We start from the raw sequence: 16,260 nt of genomic DNA, 5'->3' as shown, positions 1-16,260 counted from the left end.
GACTTAACTGTCCTCATTTTTTTAATTTTTGTTTTTTTTTCCAAGTGTATGAATATTTGCCCAAGTGTATGTCTGTGTACCCCTTGTGTGCCTGATGCTCAAAGAGTCCATAAGAGGGCATTGCATGCCCAGGAACTGGAGTCACAGATTGTTGCAAGCTACCATGTGGGTGCTGGAACCAAACTTGGGTCCTCTGAGGTTTTCATTTCAAGCCATTTCTCCAGCCCATCTTCTCATTTCTTATGCTACTGGGATGCTTCACTGCCTGTGAGCACATCCTGCTTGTTTGCAAAGCTCGTGAGAAGCCTGTTTGTCAAGGTGGGTTGATTTGACTGCCTTTCTTCCCACAAGCTTTCCTCATCAGAATCCACCACTGGCTTTTCCAGGCTTTGCAATGAGAACTGTGGTTATGGAGTTTCTTTCCCCTTGGTATTCATGACCAGTATGAGCTGGGACACTGGCAGTTGCCTGTAAGCACAGAGAGGATGTGGCTATGGGAACACTTTGCAGCAGCATGATGTGAGCTAAGAACTGTGAACAGCATGCATGTGAAGGGTCTGTCTTTGTTGTTACACTTGACTTTTCTCCTGTGTTCAGATGCACATCAAAGGAGGGCTGGTGCCCTGTGGCCACCTGACAGACGCTTATCTTTGGAGAGCAGAGCCCAGCAGATGTGCTTAGTTCAGCACATATTACCTGCAGTTCTGCACTTTTGCCAGAAGCAAATCACTGCATCGTTCTCCCAACCATGCTGGTGACTTGTCCCTCCCTCCATTACTGTCTTCTACTCTTTAATCCTCTTGACCCAGACACTCCAATTAAGAGGAGCAGACTCTTCGGGACGTTTTAACTACATCTAGTGGATTGTGCTGGATAGTGTTTGTAGCAATTGAGCATCTGTGGTGAGGTTCTTGAGGGAAGAGCAGACTTCAGTAGGGCTGGGCTGGTTTGTTCACTCAGTGGGTGCAGCCCCATTGTAATTGTGTAGGGAAACAGTTCTCATTTAGAAGCAAGTCAGAACACCTCCAGTGTCTGTGGCTGCCTGAGAGTCCACACCCTCCTGTGGTCTGCATAGCTTCCGTTAGGTGCTTCACAATATGAGGGTCATTTCTCCGGAGTACCCTGAGAATCTGTGGTGGTATTCTTTACCTCTTTCGTAGAATATTGGTGATTGCATCACCGCTGGCTGTTTCTAGAACACAAGGGCCCTGAGGCAGAAACTGGGGGATGAGTGGTGTCACTTGTCCCCTCACCTAACAGGATGTAGTATGCATGTTCTCTACCAGGGCCCTAAAACTCAAGCACATTTGGGACTTCTTTTCCTTTTGTATTTGTTGTGAGATTGGGTCTCTATGCTGCCAAACATGGTCTTGAAATGCTAGGCTCAATCCTCCTGTCTCAGCCTCCCTAGAAGCTGAAGTCACAGGCATTTGTATCCTCATGACTGGCTATTTTTTTGTTTTAAAGCATGACTTCTCTTTTTTATTCTTACAGGTTTTTGACTCTGCAAGTTGGGAAGAAATCTTAGCAGCCAGTAATTGTGAGGTTCCTACTTGTTGAAGGGTAGCCACTCCTACCACCCTTCATCCCAATTGCCCAAAGTAACTGGCTCACTGTGCCTGGAGCACATTGTTGGTCAGGGTCAGACAAGGTCAGTTGGATAGGGTGAAAACAGTGGCCTGAGTACCTGTGCTCTGACTCTCAGAGCTGCTGGCTGGTCTCTGTGGTGCTATCAGTATGGTGTCTGCCATTTCTTCAGTAGGCTTTAGTAAGCACATGCAGATACACACTATGGGCACAGGCTGTGTCTGAAGGATGTGAGCATCAGTGCTGTGACTTTGCTGGTCCTTGCCCCAGGTGAAGCTTGTCTGCACTGCTGACCAAGCCAGGCCTGGGCAACCCCTTTATGGGTGAAAGGCTGATCTGACCACCCAGGTGCTCTGCAGCTGAGATGGCAGCTTGAGCAGTGTCTTGGGCTTTGAAGCAGCTTTTAAAGTGCTGAGAATTCAGAAATAATCTTAAATACACCCTCATCTATTCCAGCAGCTGGTTTAGTCAGCCCTGGGAGGGCCTGCACAGCCCATGTTCACTCCACTGCCCTGTCCTGATCAGACTCTGCCCTTTAGACTCTTCTTGACACGTCAGTCCATGGGTGGCTCCTTGATCTTTCTCTTGGGCCACCATAATATCCTTGGATTTCTTTCTCCTGCAGCTCAGCTCTGGTGAAAAGTATGAGAATATTATAGAGTTCACCTACATGGCATTTGCATCTAGCTACAGTAGGGTACTGGCCTCCTAATCAAGCCATCAAATGCTGTCTTCACAGGGATGAAGGGAACCATGAGTGTGCATTTCAGAACTACCTTTTGCTGGTGATTTGCACACTTGGAGTTTCACTTCAGTCATTTGTCAGTCTCATATTTGGCAGTTTTAACCTTGCTTTGGGTCATACAGGCTTCAAGAACATTCCAGGGCTTTCTAGCCCATAGCCCAACTGTTCATCTGTGCTACAGTTACCCCATAGGATATTGAACTTTCTGGAGGGATTTTGTTGGGGTGGAAAATGGTGGCAACAATAGAGGCATTTATTTTGGTGCCATAGTTGGGAATGCTGCTTATGGCATCTTGTGGGTGGGGTCAGGTTCACTGCTGATCTGTATTCTTCGGTGCTAGGGATAGCTCTGGGATGCGAGAGGGCTGAGGTATGAGAATCCCTGGGCAGGAAGATCTGAGAGCCTTTCAGATAGTGTCTCTGCCTCCCACTTGTTAATGCCCCTCACTGGGTATGGAAACTGTGTGTCTTGTGACATTTTTCCCTTGGTGGCTCTGGAGGTGGTGCAATGCTGGTAGATAGTACTACACATTGCCTTATGTTTCTGTGCCAGATACATGTGATGATGTCTTTGTCTCTGGGACTGAGTGTTGGATCATCACGTGTGTCTAGACTAAGAGGGGAACACCTACAGCAGGCACTGAGTCCTATGCCTGCCCTGGGAAGATATTGGAACTGCCGAAGGCCTCTGCCTTGAAGAGAGCTGGCTTGTCTCTCCTGCCCTGTTGCCCACATAATGAGGCTGTAGCCACCTTACCAATGTGTTCTGTGGTCCTGCAGTTCCTTCGAGTCACCAAGCAGTACCTGCCTCATGTGGCACGCCTCTGCCTGATTAGTACCTTCTTGGAGGATGGCATCCGCATGTGGTTTCAGTGGAGTGAGCAACGTGACTATATTGACACTACCTGGAGCTGTGGCTACCTGTTGGCCTCATCCTTTGTGTTCCTCAACCTCCTGGGACAGTTGAGTAAGTGGCTCTGAGCCTTTTGTTTTTTTGTTTGTTTGTTTGTTTGTTTTTGTTTTTTGAGACAGGGTTTCTCTGTGGCTTTGGAGGCTGTCCTGGAACAGCTCTTGTAGACCAGGCTGGTCTCGAACTCACAGAGATCCACCTGCCTCAGCCTCCCGAGTGCTGGGATTAAAGTTGTGTGCCACCACTGCCCGGCTAGGCTCTGAGCCTTTCTAGTAATACTTCTGGGGCATCCTGTTCCCTTGAATGACACTCCCAAACTTGTGGTTGTTGGCCATTAAGAAGCTGTGTGTGCACTTGAGGCCTGGGTACCCCCTTCTCAGGATGAAGGCTGATGGTGACCAACATTCAGGTGCTTGTCACCTGAGATTACAGTGTTAAGACACAAACCCTGGGTTTGAAGCATGAAAGCCATGGTTTATTTCTGTGAGCATTTGGATGGATGGATGGTCCTTAACCCAGGCTTCTTTTGTTATAGAAATGGGGCATAAGCCTGGTGTGATGACTCACACCTTTAATGCCAGCATTTGGGAGGCAGAGGCAGGTAGGGGCTGCCTCTTGAGTTCAAGGCTAACCTGGCCTATGTAATAAGGCAGGTTCCAGGGCAGCTGGGTCTATATAGTGAAAATGTCTATAAATAAAAAATGTTGGACATAGTCTCTGCTTTATAAATGCAAGAGGAGATGCTAGAGCCTGGGCAGTTAAGACAATCAAAGAAGGAGGTGTCCAGAAAGGACAAAAGGTTTTAGTCAGCAGAGAACCAGGGCATTTGAACTCATATTGATCTTCTGACAACCCATCTTCTGGTGGTAGCTTTCTTGCCTTTGCATGATAGAGGTGAGAAGGACTTGTGCTTTTTTAAGCATTGTTGAATGTGCTCCATAGTGGAACAGTCAGTCCTGCACTGGTGGCCCTTGGCACAAGGAGTTATGGCTCTCCACAGCAAAGTATGGTCTGGACTAGTATTCTTTAGAAGCTGGGTAGGCTCCTTGCCTGCCATTAAGGCTCTGGGAATGTGCTTTGCTTGACATGCTGCAGCTCAGCAGCACTGCAACAGAGGTGTCTTGTTGCCCTGGACACACCGCAGCCTCTAACTCTGTCCTCTTTCTAGCTGGCTGTGTTTTGGTGCTGAGCAGGAACTTCGTGCAATATGCCTGCTTTGGGCTGTTTGGAATCATCGCACTGCAGGTACACAGACACCTAGTGGTTCTCACTTTGGGTACATGGGGTATGGGGTAGGTCTCACTTTGCTTTGCTTTGGTGGAGCTATGTATTGTGTCCAGCATCTTCCCACTTCGTCTTCTCCATTCTGATTCTGACTGTATAGAGCTGCTTTTCTTTTTGGAGAAGTGGCTAATCTTCCCTCCTAGCTAGGGTTTAGGAGAAGATGGCCCCAAAAAGGTGTCATTCCCTTTTTCCTGAACTTCTGTGACAAAGACATAGGCCACAGATTGGCTGCAGCTGTATGTGAACTGGGAGTCACTGTATTTTACAAATAAGGATACCTAATTACCCGGAATGGTATGCTTAAGCAGATAGTTCAGCCTATACTTGTGGTCTTGTTCTAGGACATTGCAGCACAATTTTGATAGTTAAGTGGGTCCAGAGACCACACTGCACTCTGTTAGAAACACTGAGTCAGGAGCTAGAGAGATGGCTCAGTGGTTAAGCGTACTGGCTGTTCTTCCAGAGTTCAATTCCCAGCAGCCATAGGTGGCTCACAACCATTTGTAATGAGATCTGGCGCCTTCTTCTGACATGCAGGCAGAACACTGTATATACATAATAATCTTTAAAAAAAAAAAAAATACCGAGTCAAGTTGTCCCAGTGATCTGCCTTTAGTGTCTTAGTTTGTGTATCTTATGTTTTTATCCCATTGGATGATCCTGCCTTATACTTTTATGAAATCTATAGAAAATGCTAATTCATGTTTCTCTGTTCCTTCAGACAATTGCCTACAGCATTTTGTGGGACTTGAAGTTTCTGATGAGGTATGTTCATTTTGGGTGGTAAGAGTAGAGTCCTTGGCCCTTTCACTGAGCACCTGTAGGTTAGTGCCACCTTCTGTGCCTCTTGAGAAAGCAGGGTTTCAGTGGGCACAGTAGGGCTTTTCCCCATAGCTGGAATTCTGGCTTGGTAGTGAAGGGTCCTGTAGTGAAGGGTCCTGTAGTGAAGGGTCCTGTCTCCTAGCCCCATATTGCATGGGTGTATAGACTGAGGATCTGAGTAGAAGTAGGTAGAGACCAGAGTTTGGTTCCATGTACATCCAGTTCAGTGTGTTGGTTCAACTTGAGTCTGGTCCTTTGCACTCAGCCCGACCTGGTCCCATTGAGTGGTGGTTTATTTTAGAAAAAGGGGAGGGTGGGCTTTGGTGTGCCCTGGCTTGGTGGACAGACACCTGGTAAATGTAGGTGATGTTTCTGTTCCTCAGGAACCTGGCTTTGGGAGGAGGTTTGCTGCTGCTCTTGGCAGAGTCCCGCTCAGAAGGGAAGAGCATGTTTGCTGGTGTTCCCACCATGCGTGAGAGCTCCCCTAAGCAGTACATGCAACTTGGAGGAAGGGTCCTGCTGGTCCTGATGTTCATGACCCTCCTTCACTTTGATGCCAGCTTCTTTTCCGTGAGTACCCTATGGGCACAGCTGTGCCTGAGTACAGCCTCAGGAGACCAGCCCATGCTTGTAAATGAGCCTGCCTGGCTCTGCTAGGCAGAGAGGCCAGTGCCCTCTCTGCAGACGCCTGACTTCTCTACTTCAGAGTTCAGTTCACACTGTTGGTCAATACATTCTCATTTCTATATGTCACACATTAGAATTTGGCAGAAGGGTATTGTTGGAGGAGGGGGAGGAGTGTTTTCCAGCATGGGTGTCTAGGTGGGTGTAGATATATAGGGACCAGGGTGGCACTTCAGGTGTTACTTATCTTCCCCAAATATTTTATACTGACATATGGTGCTTAGGGGCTGAGAGATGGCTCACTGGCTAAGAGTGATTTCTCTGTGACAAATTGGGACCAGAGTCCAAATCTTAGCACAAGAGTAACTGGTCAGGCATCCAGCAAATGCCTGCAATCTGGCCTTTGAGGAGAGCAGAGACAGGTTATTTGATTGCTGCTTCCACCCTAGCTGAGATGAGCCCTAGGTTCAGAGAGAAACCTTTTTCAAAAAGGAATAGCTGGAAAGTGACAGAAGATATCCAACACCCTCTTCTGGCCTCCTCCCTCCCACACATATGCATGTACTCAAACATAAATACAAACAAGTTCCTTCCTTCCTTTTCTTCTTTCTTCATTCTTCATCCTTCTTCTTTTTTTTAATGTTGCTTAGCCAGATGTAGCACAGACCTGAAATCCTAGTGCCTGGGATGTAGAGGCAAGAGACTAGTCAAGGTTACATACACAGACCCTGAAAAAATCATCTTTCATTCTCTACCACATGGCCAGAGAATTTTTCACATGTTTCCACATTTTCCTAGTTATAGATTCAGTCTTTGCACGCTTGTTTACTGTAAACAGTCAGGATCAAAAGTAGCCACATACAACCTTTGCTGCTGCTAGGTTTCTTCTGCCAGATATAAGTTCTGTATTCTGTAAGGTCCTAGGCATAGACCCAATGTAGCTGAGTTCACTGCAGCTTCTTTTTATTATTATTATTATTATTATTATTTTGGTTTTTCAAGACAAATTTTCTCTGTTTAACTGTCTGGCCTGGAATGTACTCTGTAGACCAAGTTGACCTACAATTTAGAGATCCACCTGCTTCTGCCTCCTGAGTGTGGGGATTAAAGGCATGCACCATAGTTCCCAACCTTTATTGCAGTTTTATAACAGGAATGACCTTTGCAAACCCTTGTTTCATGTTTACTGTTCACACCACAATAGGACACTGGCCAAGGCCATTGAATACTACCAGTTAAGTTCTGGTCTTTTCCTTTGTCTTTTCAGCTCTTTTCTAGAGTAGCTGTCGCTGCTCCATTCATGACAATATGCGTCTAAATGTTTTCCAATTTCTGACCATTACCCTGTTCCATAGTCAGGTGCTACTTCAGCAACAGCCTCATTTCTTGACACCAGTTTTCTTAATTCATTTTCTGTTGCTGTAACTGAATACCACAGAAAGAGCAACTTATAGAGAATATTTTATTCAGCTTATGGCTCTGGAAACAGGGAAGTCCAAGGTGAAGAGTTCTGTGAGGGTCTTGTGGTAAGGACTCTGTAGAGTACCAAGGGAATACAGGGTATCTTATATGAGACTGAGGAACAAGCATTCATTCACAGCCTAATTACTCCAGAGTCCTCACTGGTAAACACCACTGATAGGATTTGAGGGATTCTCCAACACATGGTATTTGGGGAGTATGTGTAAAACCATAGCTTCTTTAATATAGAATTCTTCTTAGAAGTTCAGTGTTTAGTATTGATGAACTCACCCCCCACACCAGATGTTTTAGGGTTTGTGTGATCCTTCTTCTGCCTGTCATTTTCAGTTCTCATCATGTCTTAGTGAGTTATGTGAGCCGGGCTCATATAAAGTGTGCCCAGCTTTCTTCCTGACCTCTGACCTTTAGTCTGAATGTTTTTTGTTTTTGTTTTTGTTTTTTTTCTTTGAATCTGTGCAGATCGTCCAGAACATTGTGGGCACAGCTCTGATGATCCTAGTAGCCATTGGTTTTAAAACCAAGTTGGCAGCTTTGACTCTTGTCGTCTGGCTGTTTGCCATCAACGTGTATTTCAACGCCTTCTGGACAATCCCGGTCTATAAACCCATGCATGACTTCCTGAAATATGACTTCTTCCAGACCATGTCAGTGATTGGAGGCCTGCTCCTGGTGGTGGCTCTTGGCCCAGGGGGTGTCTCCATGGATGAGAAGAAGAAAGAGTGGTAACAGACAGATCCCTCCCCTCCCTGGCTGAGGCACAAGGACTGGTTCAGGGTAGAGTCAACAAACTGCCAGAGTTTATGTGTCCGCTTCCCTTCCCTTCCCTTGGTAAAGGCACAGATGTTTTGAGAACTTTATTTGCAGACACCTGAAAATTGAAGGTAAAATCTGCTTTGGAAACAGTCTGGAGTCTGACTGTCCCGGTCTGGCCAGCTGGGTGGTCATTCCTTAGCCAAGGCTTTGAGTAGACAGTGGTAGGCTATGGCCTCAGTCCTGTCTTTGAGTTTCTTTTGGGGGGTGAGGGCCTTCAAGTTGTACTGAGCTGTACTTTATCATTCAAACCAATTTCCCCTTTAGTTTTAAGTTTACATCCTTAGCCCAAACTACAAACTTCTAAATGACTTAGGACGGTCCAGCCAAACACCAGTTAAAACCTCCAGTTCAGAATCCTACCAGTGGCCCCAGTATTGCTTCTGCCCCTGTATTTTATAGGATCAGTGGAGATGTTAGAGAAACCTCAAGCCTAGAGAACAGTACAGTATTGGAGATGTGGCTGCTACTGCTGGCCCAAGTAATTGATGCCAGCTGGCTGAATGCTGTTTACTGGGTGAAAGGTACCCTGTGAATTTTCATGGCTCTAAGCAGGGATGGAATGGGGTCAGGGTGGGGAAGTTCTTGGAAAGCTGCTGGTTTGGGTACTGTGATCCTCTCAGGCTTGGTGGTGGGAAGGGCAGGAGAGCAAGCTGCTCATGGGATGGCCCACCAAGGAACCAGCCTGGGGAGTAGTAATGCCATGGGGCCCAGAAGTGAGGAGCCCCAGTACTGAAGACACCCAGGCTCAACCCAGTTACCTCACACTTGACCTTCTCAGAGCAGGCCTGGACCCCACAGGCAATGCTCCCCCCAGCTTAACTCCCTGTTTCAGGCTGAGTTTTCCCCATCAACAGCCCCGACGCCACCATTTCCCTGAGGCTGTTGCTTGCTCAGTTTTTTGTCAACTTGCTCTGCTGGGTGCAGCTAGGATACTTTTTACAATTTGTGATGCCTTACCAATTTGATCTCAGTCCTGTATTTAAAGTTTTCTAACATTGCCTTACACCGTGTTTCTCTTTTTGGGGGGTGGGGGGATGTCTAATGTTGTGGTCCTGCTAATCTTCATGGTAGTGCCACGAGGGTAATTGGGCTCCTCCTGGACCTTCCCCAGGTCTATTGGAGGGAATAGGTAGGCAGGCTTAGAACCCCTGGAGGGGAGCTGGCAGCTCGTTTCACCCTTGGGTGCAGAGTCCTGGAGGTCCTCCTTTCTGGCATCAGCTGGGTAGGCAGGACTGTGTCCTCCGAGTCACCTTGGGTCAATCCTGCCTCTTCCCCTTGCCTCTCTGGCTCTGAATCCACTTCTCAACACCCAGTCCATGTTCTGCAGCCTTATGGCCTGCCTATTCCTCCCCATGTGCGTTCCAGCATTGGCTCAGGCCATGACATTTCCTTAACATCTAGTCCCTTGACAAGGAGAGCTGCCTCAGTGAACACCCATCTGCTTTGTTACCTGCAGTGACAGCCCCATGACATTCCAATTTGTGGAATGGGGCAGACCCTAGGAGGCAAGTGCATGCCTCCCAGCAGTGGCCTCCATCCCAAGTGTGCCCTGGATCATCTACCAACTTTGTGGGCTATGCCTGGGATGGGAGGAAAAAAAAAATGGTCTACACATTGGTTTGGCAAAATGGTTTCTGAAAATGCTTTAGCTTTATGTGGGAATAGGTATAAACCTCATTTTTATGCTGTATTTTATATCTTAGTTGTGTTTGAAAAATGTTTTGATCTTTGAAAACATCAAAATAAATAATGGCATTTGTGGTATATACTGTGAGCCTATGTGGTGACCAGCCAGGGTGGGGGCCTGGCCAAGCTCAGGATGCTACATCAGCAAGGGCCACAGCAGACCATGCACAGAGAGGAATCTTCAATTCCCTGCTGTTGCCATCTTCTGAACACAACCTCCATGCCCACTCTGGGCAACAAACAGCCAATGTCAGGATATCAGTGGTCAGTTCCAAGTTTCTCTGCATACTTCATTTCCCCAGCTGTTTAAAGGAACTGAAGTTCTTGGGCTTGTGGTGATGATGGCTCTTGAATTTCTTGGTCAATGAGGTGAACTCCTTCTGTGAAAGTAGAAAAGTGACCAGGGCCTTTCCAAGTCCACAGGGAAGGTGCTATGTGTCTAAGGCTGAGGAGGAGGCAGTATGGGGTCAGGGAGAGGGCAGCACGGTTCCCTACAGACTGTCCATCCTGCTCCTCTGGCAGAATCCCCACTCCTGAATCCTGTGTTCTATGGCACCCAGCTCAGAGCTGAGAAGCTCTTGGTCAGGACCTGATCCTGGAGACCTGAAGTGGCCTTGGCTTCCATATTTATAGGCCGTTACCTGACAGTGCACTTGCAGAATTTGCTAAAACCATGGGGAGCAGTAGCTGTGCACTCAGCCTGGGCCATGCAGCCCTCCTGACCTCAGCACTTGGTGGCATGCTACTAACCTTCCTGAGTTTACAGCGCCTCTTGTGGTCCATTTTGGTCTCTCTTCTCTCCCCAGTGCCCTTCTCTCTTGACTGCTTTGGCTTCTCTTCCTCTTGGTCTGTCAGAAAGTCTTGAGGAGTATCATTCTCAGACTTGTCCATATCTTTTTCTGTGAATAGCTCAGCTGGAAGGAACAGACATCCTGGCTGAGCTATGCCACAGGTAAAAGCACTGCTTCCCTGGGAAACATGGCTAACAAAGCAGGACCACAAGATACTAAGCAAGAGACAAACATGAAGGCAGGAGTCAGGCTGTGCCTACTTACGTGGGTATAGGTCTGTCATGCTGTCATCGCTCAAGGATCCTCCTTCATCACTGGAAGCTGGCTCCCAGAAAGCTGTTCTCTGGCCAGATAGCCCATCTCCGTCCATGTGGTCCTCCCTCTTCCTCTTCTTGTGCAGTAGGCAGGCAGGGACATACTCCACACCTTGTTTCTGACACTCCTCATCTAAGAGATGAGCAAGTTTACGTGCTGCCCTCTTGGTGCGGAGCTAAGATAGGGCCTATATTGTGGCCGGGTTCTGTTCCTTTGCCCCACTGGACAAAAATGGGCAATTTGGAGGCTATGGAGCTCAGGGAAGCTGTCTGGTCTCCCATCTCTTGAACTTGGAGCTGGAATGAGACTTCATGGAAGGCCTTGCTAGGGTCACCACTGCTGTCTTCAGGTCTGAGCTTCTTGGGCTTCCCACTTGGTCCAGCACCATCTCTTTGGGTGGGGGACACCAGCTCTAGCCATTATTGCTCTTGGGGTGACAGTCTAACCAGGACCTGGCATCTCTGAAACCTTTTCTCCACTTTATCTCTGCCATCTGCTCCCAGGACCACTGTGGCCTCCTCATGAGTACTCAGCACAAGGTCTGGTCCTCAGCAGGCCAACCTGAAGTAGTCTCCCTGCTACAACCCGGCAAATGACAAAGCTAACAAAGGCATATCCAAGCCTTAACTGCCATCTGTCAGTGCAGCCCAGATGCCAGCTCCAGGAGCTGCAAGGTGTATGGGAGGGTATGGCTGTGCTGTGCAGGATATAGCCTGCACATTCCTTACCAACCTCTGAATTCTTGCCCATTGGGTTGGACAGAGGTAGTGCCTCCCTCTCATCCCCAGCCTCTGCAACACCCCCCCCCCCAAGTCCTCCTTGCCAAGGCCTGTTTCTGCCTAACTCCTTCATCCCAGTAGCCTCCAAGTTACCTAATCTCAGTCACTTTCTTACCCTCATCTTCCTATGGTGACATGGGTGACCTTCATTCACCTCCCTCATGCTAAAGCTGGCCTCCATCCTCCCTAGCCCACTTGGAAGTTAGGAGTCCCCACTGATGCCTTCCTACCCTTGGCCTATCCATCAAACACCTGAGGCCATCAGATCCTCTTCCCTGCTCAAGCCATCACCCCTTTAGCTGCTAGTCCCCTCATCCTCTGCAGCCTAGAGGACTGTTTGTCCTCTAGGTCCTGATAACAGTCCCAAAGCTCTCCTGCAGTGTCAGATGACTCTGGACCTGCTTTGGAGTTCTAGCTCTGCAGCCTCAGCTTGAGAGCCACCCAGAGATTGTTCCTGCTATGCAACAACAGGTCCCAAACCACTCACCACAACTCCTTCCCAGCCCACTTGTGGCTTTACAGTGGTGAGGTCAGGAGCCACTGGCCCTCTCCTCATGTGCAAAACCAACCAAGTATACCAACAATGGACAATGAAGGACGATCAAGGCATCTTTCTGGCTTTTGGGGACAGGGGACATACATCCTAAAGCCTGAGCCTCTGGTGGTGACTTACATTGATGAAGTGCTCTCTGATACCTCCGGCCTTGGGTGTGCCTCAGCACATGCTCTGGAAACTTGTTGATGTGCCTCAGGGTGAGTTTGCAGAACAGTTGGTGCCTACAGGGCAAACAGATGATACGGAGAGGCAGTGTATACAAAGGACCAGACCTATGGGCTCCATCATGACTGCAAGCTGCAAACACCTGCCTTTCTGCGGGGGATGCTCTGCATTTAGTCTCAGGTGTCTGCACTTTGAAAAACTCCCCAACCACAGGGCATAGTAGCCTGCTTATAATCCCAGTATCCAGGAGGCAGAGAGGCAGGTTGATCTCTGAGTTGAGGTCAGCCTGGTTTACACAGCAAATTCCAGGCCAACCAAGCTACAAAGGCTTACTTTCAAAAACAGCTTCACAATTAGCGTATGGGATAAGGACCCAGATTGTCACCCACCCAAGAAAAAGAAACTGCAGTTTCACACTGCTCCAGTGTTCGTGTATGGGGAACCGGCTCAGGGAGTTCCATGTGAGGATATATCAACCACACAACCATAGGAATACCAAACGGTGAAAGCGGCACTGTGGCCTCGGGTGACTATATGCAAGGGCAAGTGGCAGTGGAAGACCATTATATGCTCAGAACCGGGGCACAGGCTCTGCACCCTGGTGCTGGCCGGCCACCTACGTACGGATTCTTTGTGCTGGGCACGATGTGTGGCTCGAACGCTGTGTAATCGAAGGCCGAGGAGGCTCTGGACAGCCGCTGGTACTTCTTGCCGCGGGTGTAGACCTGAAGCTCTGGCAGACGGCAGGGTAGCTCATGGCCAGTTAGGGAGCAGCGCACCTGTAGATGGAGCCCTGTCAGCAGGTGGTTCTTGCCAGCCCCGCCCCTCCCCTGCACTGTCCTCCGGGTCCCACTGCTTTCTACTCCCGGGTCCCACTCCTCCCCGAAACGGTCCTTCCGGGTCTCACTCCTCCCGAGTTCCGTTCTTTCTAGTCCCTACTCCTCCCCGGACCTTGTGAGTGTTGGGCAGAAGCCTCAGGCTGGGGTGCTGGCGCAGGAAAGCTCGCACATCAGGAGATGGTTCGTCCATGATGTGAAACACCCATCAGACGCCGCTGCTCCCACGTGGGGCAGAGCGCCGTCCCGGAAGCAGATTTCTCTGTCCCGGAAGTGTTCAAAGATGGCCGCGGTGATGGCTTTCGCTGTGCTGCGGCAGCGGATGATGCGGTGGCCCCAATCGTCCTACGCGGGGCTGGTGAGCACGGGACCCGGGAGGACCCTGCCCAAGAGGGGCCGGGAGAATCGAGCTGAGAATGGAATGGGGTCGAGGAGGACCTTGCCCAAAAAGATTTGCCTGGGGTCGAGCGGGACTGGGTTGGACAGCGTCAGGTGCTCGCGCTTGGCGTCCCTGAGCTTACTTAGCCCCGTGCCCTGTTGGGTTCCTGTAGGCCCCGCTCCGAGTTGCCAGAGGGAGCGTCCTTGGATTTTCTTTCCGCTCAGGTGAGAAGGGCTCAGACCTGGGTGCGGTTGGGACACCTGCCTTCATTCAGCCCGCTGTGGTCTACTGGGTGTATTGTAGTGGGAGCGGATTGGGCACAATTGTCCTTCCTACATCCTCTGCGGGCATACCCTAAGTCTTGTCGAGGAGTTGGCCACACAGTTCTAGGGCTTCTGACCCCATGCCAGTATTGTAAAACTCTCTCCAGGGATGGTCTGGAGGCCAAGCAGTTCTACAGCTGAAGCAGCCGCCACTAAAGCAGAGGACAGCTCTTTTCTCCAGTGGTTCCTGCTTCTCATCCCTGCTACTGCTTTTGGCTTGGGGACTTGGCAGGTGAAGACTGGCCTCTAATTTGGGTGTTGCTGGGCCTTGGGCCCCATTGTTGTTTGCTTAGCTCACGTTGTTTCTGTAGGTCCAGCGTCGGAAATGGAAGCTGAAACTGATTGCAGAATTAGAGTCTCGAGTCATGGCTGAGCCCATCCCTCTGCCTGCAGAGTGAGTGTGGCTGCCTACCCATTCCATCCTATTTAGTAGCAGCAGTGGGTCCCTGGCTTCTGTTTGGTTCTGTCTTCTCAGTAATTTCTCTGCCCTTGGGCAGGAATCCTCAAAATTTCCCACTAGGCTGGCTGCTGATTGCCTTTATGAAGCTGCCAAAGAGCGTGGAACAATATAGGAAAGATGTGTATTTGATGCCAGATTTCCCTTTCCAGGTCTTGCTGGATCCCCCATAGTGGTGATAGTTCTTTGTAGCACCGGTGGGTGATAATATAGGTCTCAATATGAAGGTGACAAAAGTGTCCTCTAAAGAGAGTCCAAACCACGGGATAGGTAATATGTGGTTTGGACTCACATTTTGTTAATTTATGTAAAGTGGAAACACTTCCTTTGAAAAGCTGGGTTTTGGTGGCATCAAAGGCTGGTGTTGAGATCACCCCTATAAACTGATGATCCTCACTGGGCCTTTCTTATACCCTTTCTGTCTGATGGTCTTGGTAACTTGCCCATAGCCCTTCCTTCCCCTCTTCTCATTGTAGCCTAATGGAACTGAAAAGTATGGAGTACAGGCCAGTGAAGGTCAGGGGGCACTTTGACCACTCTAAAGAGCTGTACATTATGCCTCGGACCATGGTGGACCCTGCCCGAGAGGCCCAAGATGCTGGCAGAATCTCCTCCTCGATGGAAAGTGGAGCCTATGTAGTTACTCCTTTCCATTGCTCTGACTTGGGGTGAGTAGGCCATGGCTGATCTGACAGCTTCCCTTGCTGTGCTCAACCAACCTTTAGACCTTGGGGAATCCATGAGATCCAACTAATACTGCATGATAATTTCCAAGATCTCTAATTCTGACATCAGGCAACTTTCTTAGCCAGTTGTTGAACTGGCTACAGTGACTATTAGTGATGATTTGTACTGAAACCCTTCCTCACCCAAAGGAACACTTTTATTATTGCTTCAGAATCACCATCCTGGTTAACAGAGGGTTTGTTCCGAAGAAGAAAGTGAATCCTGAGACCAGACAGAAAGGCCAGGTGAGAGATGGGAGCTCTTCAGCCTAGGAGATTACACTAAGTCACCTGTTCTCCATATAGAACCCCTTTAAAAAGCAGTCCCACCTTCCTTTGCAGGTTCTCGGAGAAGTAGACCTAGTTGGCATAGTGAGGCTGACAGAAACCAGGAAGCCCTTTGTTCCTGAGAACAGCCCACAACAGAATCACTGGCATTACCGGGACCTGGAGGCTATGGCCAAGATAACAGGCGCAGACCCCATTTTCATTGATGCAGACTTCCGTATGTTGTGGCAGCTTGCCCTGGGAGAGCAAGCACTGTCCTACCTCCATTTCCTTCCCTGGCTGGTTCATTCTGCACTTTGGTATGGGGACAGAAGGAAACATCTTGAGGGTTTTAGTAGGGCCCTGACAGGGCTGAGAATCCCTTCCAGAGGTGGATATTAAGCCCTGCTGTTTCTACAGAAAGTACAATCCCTGGAGGACCCATTGGAGGGCAAACAAGAGTCACTCTTCGGAACGAGCACATGCAGTACATCATTACCTGGTTAGTACTACTGTCTCTTGTCATATATGGCCCCACCCATCACTCAAAGGCCAGACAACCAAATTTCTTTCAATCGCAGGTATGGACTGTGTGCAGCCACATCGTACTTATGGTTTCAAAAATTTGTGAGGCGGACACCAGGTCTATGATGCTTAGGAACCTGATCTAACCTAGAGATCACACAAAATAAACATTGTTATTTTTTAAAATTC

The 16,260-nt window shown here is 48.8% G+C and overlaps 3 protein-coding genes across 7 annotated transcripts in view; 2 read left to right on the top strand and 1 right to left on the bottom strand.

Moving 5' to 3' along the window:
• The window catches only part of Surf4 (surfeit 4), a 13,409-nt gene extending 3,378 nt beyond the window's left edge, over positions 1-10,031 (top strand). The window contains exons 2-6 of the mRNA XM_027422994.2: positions 3,113-3,299; positions 4,411-4,487; positions 5,248-5,291; positions 5,732-5,918; positions 7,914-10,031. Coding sequence (XP_027278795.1) covers positions 3,113-3,299; positions 4,411-4,487; positions 5,248-5,291; positions 5,732-5,918; positions 7,914-8,180 — 762 coding nt within the window. The 3' untranslated portion in view covers positions 8,181-10,031. The remainder of the gene's footprint in view (positions 1-3,112; positions 3,300-4,410; positions 4,488-5,247; positions 5,292-5,731; positions 5,919-7,913) is intronic.
• Positions 9,896-13,642, bottom strand: Surf2 (surfeit 2). Of its 3 annotated transcripts, none has more exons than XM_027422996.2 (6): positions 13,511-13,642; positions 13,184-13,338; positions 12,512-12,615; positions 11,009-11,191; positions 10,704-10,867; positions 9,896-10,333 (listed from the first exon to the last, which is right to left on the bottom strand). In XM_027422996.2, exons 1-6 carry the CDS (start codon positions 13,586-13,588, stop codon positions 10,244-10,246), a joined length of 774 nt encoding a protein of 257 aa, XP_027278797.1. In that variant the 5' UTR covers positions 13,589-13,642; the 3' UTR covers positions 9,896-10,243. The 3 variants fall into 3 exon arrangements, with proteins under 3 accessions (XP_027278797.1, XP_027278798.1, XP_027278799.1); XM_027422997.2 differs by having other exon boundaries at positions 9,896-10,330; XM_027422998.2 differs by having other exon boundaries at positions 10,272-10,398.
• On the top strand, positions 13,627-16,260 carry LOC100770865 (surfeit locus protein 1). Of its 3 annotated transcripts, none has more exons than XR_004770626.1 (9): positions 13,627-13,753; positions 13,947-13,998; positions 14,205-14,329; positions 14,409-14,491; positions 15,031-15,222; positions 15,453-15,525; positions 15,622-15,866; positions 15,967-16,048; positions 16,128-16,173. XR_004770626.1 is itself a non-coding variant. In XM_027422992.2 (9 exons), exons 1-9 carry the CDS (start codon positions 13,679-13,681, stop codon positions 16,195-16,197), a joined length of 915 nt encoding a protein of 304 aa, XP_027278793.1. In that variant the 5' UTR covers positions 13,627-13,678; the 3' UTR covers positions 16,198-16,260. The 3 variants fall into 3 exon arrangements, 1 of the variants encoding a protein (XP_027278793.1); XM_027422992.2 differs by having other exon boundaries at positions 15,622-15,784; positions 16,128-16,260; XR_003486712.2 differs by having other exon boundaries at positions 15,622-16,048; positions 16,128-16,189.

Source organism: Cricetulus griseus, chromosome 6 (genome assembly GCF_003668045.3).
Source record: "Cricetulus griseus strain 17A/GY chromosome 6, alternate assembly CriGri-PICRH-1.0, whole genome shotgun sequence".
NCBI classification, from domain to species: Eukaryota; Metazoa; Chordata; class Mammalia; order Rodentia; family Cricetidae; genus Cricetulus; species Cricetulus griseus.
Note: the sequence above shows the minus strand (reverse complement) of the source record. Positions and strands in the feature narration are given on the sequence as shown.